Genomic DNA, 8,344 nt, shown 5'->3' on the forward strand with positions numbered 1-8,344 from the left:
TGGGAAGTACAGTGCCTGCACTCTGAAGGAGGGGTGTTAATGTTGCAGTTTAAAAACTGTAGTGTAAAGCACCCTTCTGGCAAGACAGTGATGGAGTGAATGATGGTGAAAGTTTTTCTTTTTCGGGCCACCCTGCCTTGGTGGGAATCGGCCAGTGTGATAATAATAATAAAAAAAAATATATATATGTATATATATATATATATATATATATATATATATATATATATATATATATATATATATATATATATATATATAACATCACAGTAAACAGGTGATATTAGAATATGCAAAACAGCCACTGTGAAAGAATAGTGAGATTCCAAGCGCTTTCGTGACTTCTCACGTTATCAAGGAACTATATAATTCCTTGATACCTATACAAAAAAACTGTAACTATATAACAGAAGAATGTCGGTGACAATAAGTCACACTCAACAAATTTTGGTTTTCTTAAATTAAATTTGATATAATTTTTATCCTAGGTTAAATTTGGTATAATTTTTGCTATCCTAGGTTAATTTTTATATAATTTTTCACTAAAGTAGGCTTAATTAATATATTTTTTTGGTTAGCCGAGCTTAAGCATAGTATAATTTGTTATATAACATTTAAACTTATGTATGCTGTTTTGATAATAATAATAATAATAATAATAATAATAATAATAATAATAATAATAATAATAATAATAATAATAATAATAACAACAACAACAACAACAATAATAATAATAATAATAATAATAATAATAATAATAATAATAATAATGTACACTCTTACATGGCTGTGTGCACAAGTAACTGTTTGAGTGAGTGTGACTGTTTACACAACAATTATCGGGTTGGTGAACTGTTGTCTGAGGATCGATGGAGTAACCATCAGAGTGGTAAGTGACAGTGTTGTCCAGGGCGGTTGGCACACCACAACCAGTGCTCGCTGTAGCTCCCCTTCAACCATAGCTATACCTCTTCTAGATTCACACATACGAAGGTATACAGACTAACTCAAGACTGGAATTGACCGTTAAACCTGATACAACTGACTGTTAGATCTGATACAACTGACCGTTAGACCTGATAGAACTGACCGTTAGACCTGATAGAACTGACTGTTAGACCTGATACGTTCTATGCTGGTTGACTTATTAGGTTTAAAATCTATTGTATAGACCAAAAGTCATTAACTCTGCACGTAACCTGTTCACCACAAGAATGTTTTAATCCACAATATAGAGATTAAAGTAAACTCTAAGTGTATACATACTGCAGTATACACCCCTTTAAGTATACAAGCATTATTGTTGTTAGTACATACACATCAAGAGTGACATATTCATCCGAAAACAAAGTGAATCTCATACGCTATGTTACGATATGTAGTCAGTTTTCAGGATTTTATCTAGCCAATTTTTAATGTAATTTATCCCTTTATCGGGCCGTAAAGTTATTTATTTTACTAAACGTTGTTGAAGACGGCACCGCACGAGACTGAGTAGTGCTGACTGCTTTACTCCTGACTTCTGGGAAGGCTTCAAGGATGGGCTTTAGCCATGACGGACTCGCATCCCATTTTTTGGGTAGCATGTTATATTACATTCGAAAGAAGTTGCTATTATTATTATTGTGACATTGTTTATAGTATAATAAAGTACACACTAAATTTCCCGTAACACTTGAAAGGCTGTACGAGAAATTTAATGTACTTACACTTCGACCATTACTCGAAAACTATAATAAAACTAATAATAACAATAATAATACTAGTAATAATAATAATAATAACAATAATTATTTCTACGAGTGCCTGATAAACTCTTAGACCTTGTTGGCATCACTGGCATACTATATATAGAAATTTCCTGGTTATTTAGAACGCTTCGGGCAACTTAAGATGCTGGGTTCTTTCCTAGGATGTGACCCACAGCAAGTAACTGACTTCTGGGTACCTATTTACTACTACGCAAATATAGACAGCAGGTGTAAGAGGAACCTGGAGAAAGAAAAAAATCCACTGATAATTAGGGGGACACACTCGACATTTTCAGAAAATTATTCTTAAGGCAGCAGTCATCTCTGTCAACTCAGTCATCTCGCCCTCAGTTTCTCAACTTGATAATAATTAAGGGGTGTGTTCCGTCGTCTCACCTTCTAAGAATAGTTTCTCAATTTGAGAATGATTAAGGAGGGTGAGCCCCGATAAAGGGTTTAAGTGTATGTTCGGTTTTACTCTCCATTACTTCCTCTGGCTATTACTACAATATATTTCCAGTCAAAATAAATTAACGTTTCACTTCGTTCTGACTCAACAGCGTTATTCTGCCAGTGTTAATAAGTGACTGTATTAAAGTGTTCGCTTGCAACTCTGAACAAATTCATCTTTTATAAGCGTATAGTGGCATGTATACTGTTACTGTGTGACAGTGTTTCACTATTTTATACTGTGACATCGACAGCCTGACGCTTCAGAGACTGAGTTGTGATCACCAGATTGACGATTGATTTTTTTTTAACAGTAACTGAAATACTATTTGTTCTTTCGCAATATTGTTTGAATATAATTCTGAAGTGATGCATAAAGTGTTTGTAATAATTATTGATCTTATCATTTTTTTTCCGTAGTTTCGTCAACAAAATGGGTCGTTTGATGAAGCTTTGGTCCACGAAGCCCATTCTGAAAGTGTTTTTCATCTGTCTTCGAGTTCTCCGCTTATGTGGTGGACTTCCCTACTCTTGGAAAAGCAGTGAGGCTGAAAATGAGAAAGATAAGAAACTTTCTTTCGCCTGGGAGGATGGTGAAGCTGGAGGAAATATACTTCCCTATTCCTTGAAGAGGGATGGGAATAAAGTAAAGGAACCTCCCCAATCATTAGAAAATGCTAGAGCTACAGAAAAGAAATTCCCCTGCTCCTTGAAGGATGGTGGAACCGAAAAGAATAAGAGATGTAATAACCTCAGATCTGCAGAAGATAAGCGTCACCTTCCCAATGTCTTAGTGAAGCGGCGGTGCTGGGTAATAATGTCTTGGATCTTTACAATATATTGTGTTTCTCAGTACACATATTTCTTGCATAAATTTTTAAACAAATTGCTTGGCGATAATATGAATGTTGCTACGGAGGAAGTAGCAAAAGACGTGGCCAACACTATAGAAGTGCTGGCGGCAGTGGGGTTACTCTGGCACATGTGGAGGTGCAGCACCAGGCTGGCGGTGATGGTAGCGCACCTCAGCAACATCATCACTCCTGACGTCGAAGTCGCACTTCCACTTCAACGGGACAGGATGCAAACGTTCACTCTCCTATTTACAGTGGCAGCTCTGCTGGCGGAAATCAAACAGTTGCTAGATGCTCTTCCTGATGCGGATTCAGATAATATCCAACCTGGGTATAGGAAATACGCTTCATTTTCCCTGTACTTTGCGCTCAAGTTAATCATGAACTTTTCCATCGCCGCCATGATCTTCCTCTTCTTCTCTATTGCTTCCATCAGTACAGCGGGTTATACCACAATAGCTAACGCCTTCCTGACTCACCTCTCTGGACAAACAGTTTGGAGCTGCAGTCCAGATCAACCTTCTGCTACTGGATCAAAATCACACTTACCCACGGAAGTCCAGCCAAAAGACTCAGTCAAAACCGTCAAATCCGTGCGTAATTCGAACAATGACGTTGTCTGTGTCTTCAAAACCAAAGAGCCACCACCTCTCCTAGATAACGAACGACTTTCTCAAGACGCAGCCGAGGCTACTCAGATGTTGTTCACACTCCACCATCACCAGCGTCGCTTCAACGAGTACTTCTCCGTTCCCATCATCCTCATCACCATCAGATCCATTACTACCATCATCATCATCATCTTCAATCTGATGATGAAAGTCATCGTAGACGGTAAAGTCTGCCGAACGTCAAAAACACTCTGTGTTATAAAGGAAATGTTGTTCCTTTGTTTGATTACCTTTACTCCAGACCAAATATCCATCCAGGTATGTGTTCAGTCTTCGCGTGTCTTTATGTATTAAAACATTTCGCAAATAACCCGATCATGGTCCGTGGCGGACTGAAATGCCCGCCACGGACCATTATCATCACAACTATTCGAGGACTGACAGAAACGTAGCCTAAAATTTCTTCTCCTAGCCACAGTATTATTTGTTATACTCTTAATGAATTCATGCGTGTGGGAAATATATTTATTTCATGTATTCGGTAAATAATTTTGAAGAGATATAACTTATAATGGTTTTTCAGGAACTGCATTTGCAAACTGTGAAAGAAAACATTCCTTTAGCATTAAGGTGTTAGCTGTTGGCCATGTTATAAATTAATTAACTATTTATTTGATAATTTTAGGCAATTTAGCAGAGAAAAACTATAGATACGCAACAACTGAATCTCACTGTTAACTAGAAGCTAATACTTTTCAGCATCCTTGTCTACTTGATATTTATGTAATGGTATGATCCTCGGTGCTGAAGGGGAAAAATATGATTGTGATGTGATATAATGTGTGTGTGCGTGTGTGTGTGTGTGTGTGTGTGTGTGTGTGTGTGTGTGTGTGTGTATGTGTGTGTGTGTGTGTGTGTGTGTGTGTGTGTGTGTGTGTGTGTGTGTGTGTGTGTGTGTGTGTGTGTGTGTGTGTACTCACCTATTTGTACTCCTTTAGTTGTGGTTGTAGGGGTCGAATCACAGGTCCTGACAGTGCCTCTTCGCAGGTTGCTACTAGGTCCGTTCTCTCTCTGCTTCAAGAGCTTTATCGTACCTCTTTTTAAAGCTATGTATGAATCTATGTATGAATCTCCAAATTGTTCCACTTCCTGGCAACTCTGACGCTGTGTGTATTTGTGTGTGTTACTGTGTCTAAAATTACTCGTTATCGTTGTAATTGTGTCTCCTGTTCTTGTATTATATTTCATTATTCTTTCGCTGTGTATACCTGGAGTGTACCTGGAGTATACCTGGAGTATACCTGGAGTATACCTGGAGTATACATGAAGAGTGTTCCGCTGGTCAACGCCCCGCCACCTGGTCCATGACCTTTCAGTACCACATTTCTATTCTTTTTCAACCAATTTACAACTGTTCTTCTAGATGGTGGTAGAAAATCTTTGTTTATCATCTCGTGTCCTTGTATTTCCTTATTGTTTCCTTTCTTCGTATTAACTAAGGCATCTGTAGTATCATCACCATTTCTTCGTAACTCACATTTCTTTTTTTTTTCAGCTCGGGAAACCATTTTGCAAAATGCTTAACAGAATTGTCCTATCTTATCTACACCTAGCTGCAGTCCTTCCGCTGCTGTGTGTCTCGGTACTGTCTTGTCTTGTAAAGATTTTCAGTATTTTCGCATCCATGTTTCTAAAGGCTGTTTCACTGACCCATATGACTGTCTCACGACATCATTTATATAGGAATTGTTGCTCGAGTTTTTCTCTGTTTATCTGTTCGCGCAGCACTTGACAGCTCAACTCCAGTACTGTGTGTGAAAGACAGAGCCACGTAGATGACAGGGATGGCAGGTGGATGACAGGTAGATGACAGATGACAAAGATATCTGTAACATCGTGCGTACGACAATGATTTATCATACTCCATTTGTTGTATAATATTACATTAACAAAGCTTTAAATGAGCGAAACGTCGTTATGGTAAAGGGTTCCGCTGTTTCGAGTGTTTATCACCCAGCGGTGTGGAAAACATTTCCGACATTTGTTGAGTTGTCATCCAGATGATTTAAGAAAAAAAAATTCTCATTGTTTACAAAATTGAAAAAAAAATACTCTGTAATAGGCGTAATAGCGCACAAAATACATGCTAAAGGGATAACTGGCAAAGTGGGGAGATAGATCTTCAACTTTCTAACCAATCGAATACAAATAGTAGTGGTAAACAGAGTTAAATCGGAAGCTGTCATAGTGAAGAACTCTGTTCCTCAAGGCACAGTACTCGCACCTATGCTGTTCCTCATTCTCATACCAGACATAGACAGAGATATAATCCACAGCACCGTGTCATCCTTTGCAGACGATACTAGGATATGCATAAGAGTGTCATCTATTGAGGACGCGGTTAACCTCCAAGAAGATATCATCCAAGTTTTCCAATGGGCAACGGAAAACAATATGATATTCGATGAAGACAAATTTCAACTACTCTGCTATGGAAAACTGGAGGAGATAATAATTAGAACTGAGTATACTACAAACTCTGATCATACAATACAGCGAAAAAATAATGTGAGCGGCCTGGGAGTGGTAATGTATGAGGATCTCACTTTCAAGAATCACAACAGTGCCAAGATCACAACTGTAAAGAAAATGATAGGATGGGTAATGAGAAAGTTCAAAAGAAGAGATGCCAAGCCAATGTTGATCCTTTTCAAATAACTTGTTCTCTCTAGGCTGTAATACTGCTGTACATTAACATCTCCGTTCAAAGCAGGTGAAATTGCAGATCTAAAGAGTGTACAGAGAACCTTTACTGAACATATAAGTTCCATCAAACACCTCAACTACTGGAAACGCTTAGAAGCACTTGACTTGTACTCGCTGGAACGCAGGCGACAGAGATATATCATAACCTACACTTGGAAAATCCTAGAAGGAATGGTCCCGAATCTGCACACAGAAATCACTCCCTACGAAAGTAAAAGACTGGGTAGGTGATGCAAAATACCGTCAATGAAAAGTGGGGGCGACATTGGTACACTAAGAGAAAACACCATAAGTGTCCAACTATACATAAGGGAAATTACCAATAGACCCCTGGCTGCCTTCAAGAGGGAGCTGGACAGATACTTAAAGTCGGTGCCAGTTCAGCCGGGCTGTGGTTCGTATGTTGGACTACGTGCGACCAGCAGTAACAGCCTGGTTGATCAGGCCCTGATCCACTGGGAGGCCTGATCGTGGATCGAACCGCGGGGGCGTTGATCCCCGGAATACCCTCCAGGTAGACTCCAAGTAGGAGGCTTCAACACAGTGTGGAAAACTTTGTCAATGATAACGTTTCGCCAGCTTTATAAAGTTTCCCTCGCATACCTGGAGTTTACCTGGAGAGAGTTCCGGGGGTCAACGCCCCCGCGGCCCGGTCTGTGACCAGGCCTCCTGGTGGATCAGAGCCTGATCAACCAGGCTGTTACTGCTGGCTGCACGCATTAGTTTCTGCTCAAATTTGTCTGTATTCGTATAACGTATCTGTAACATTATTAATCGTTTTTATGACGGCGTAAATTGGATGGAGTAACTCCCTTGTGTGTTGTCTCTGTGATCATACATAGATGGGGCCATAATTCCTTTAATTAATAAATCATCATAGCTTAAGTGCTTTTTTTTAAGGTCGAGGCAGAGACAGGCATCGATTAGTAACTAAATTAGCAATAAATCCATTATTTTTATTAAGAGATACTTTAGAATATTTATATAGTGCCTAACTTGTCTTGGATAAGTAAGACAAGTGCAATATTTAAGTACCTTTATTCTCAAACATTTCGTCTACACGGCAGGCTTTTGCAGTCGATTGTTCATCATACAGCTTAGAAGCCAGGGTAATACAAATTATGTAGCTAGATTGAGAAATATACCTGTAGTATACATATACACAACGAGGTGTGGAAATTTAGCATATATATATATATATATATATATATATATATATATATATATATATATATATATATATATATATATATATATATATATATATAATGCAGGACAAGCCACTGGGGGTGGAAATCTTTAGCTCAAGTACTTTCACACTTCTCAGTGCGTCATCAGATGTGCAATGTTGCTAGGGAGCAACCAAAGCAGGGAGAGAGGTCTCAGAGTAGTGCAGGCGTCACTGGTCACAGTTGCCCTTAGGGTAACCGTGAAACTTAAAGCAGAAAATATTTTTCACACCCTATTCATCTTTGCATTCCGCTGCTTCCATGTTCTTATTCTCTTGTCGTACATCTCTACCTAACGTAGTTCTTTATGTCAACAGTATAGTTAAGGACATTGGTTGTGTGTGGAAAGCAGTAATTATGTGTTTGTTTCTTCAGCGTGAGAAGATTCGCTGTGCACTGACAGCACTCAGAGTGACCACAGTCTCGCCTCGCAGCCACGACCAGGTGAGACTTTCCTTTTCCCAGCGAGTCCAACCTTCCCTCTAGTGGAAGGAAAGTCTTCCCTTTCCTCAGTCTCTGGGCGAGTCTATATTTTTCTCAAGATCTATGGGATTCTGTCCTTGATAATGGTATACAGTACTGACAAGTTGATATGACTCATGTGCATCCTACATGTGTCTTTCTTATCATTTCTATCCTTCTCTCAAGGTACAGGTAAACTTGCCCTTCCCTCAACCACT

At 38.9% G+C, this 8,344-nt stretch overlaps 1 protein-coding gene across 1 annotated transcript in view; it reads left to right on the top strand.

Annotated features, from left to right (window-relative positions):
• Window positions 1-907: 907 nt before the first annotated feature.
• Window positions 908-8,344, top strand: part of LOC138852341 (uncharacterized) — a 9,715-nt gene continuing 2,278 nt past the window's right edge. Inside the window, exons 1-3 of the mRNA XM_070082308.1 lie at window positions 908-996; window positions 2,625-3,987; window positions 8,040-8,108. Of these exons, the coding sequence (XP_069938409.1) occupies window positions 2,638-3,987; window positions 8,040-8,108 (1,419 nt within the window). The 5' untranslated portion in view covers window positions 908-996; window positions 2,625-2,637. The remainder of the gene's footprint in view (window positions 997-2,624; window positions 3,988-8,039; window positions 8,109-8,344) is intronic.

The sequence above is a fragment of the Cherax quadricarinatus genome, chromosome 7 (genome assembly GCF_038502225.1).
Source record: "Cherax quadricarinatus isolate ZL_2023a chromosome 7, ASM3850222v1, whole genome shotgun sequence".
Lineage (NCBI taxonomy): Eukaryota > Metazoa > Arthropoda > Malacostraca > Decapoda > Parastacidae > Cherax > Cherax quadricarinatus.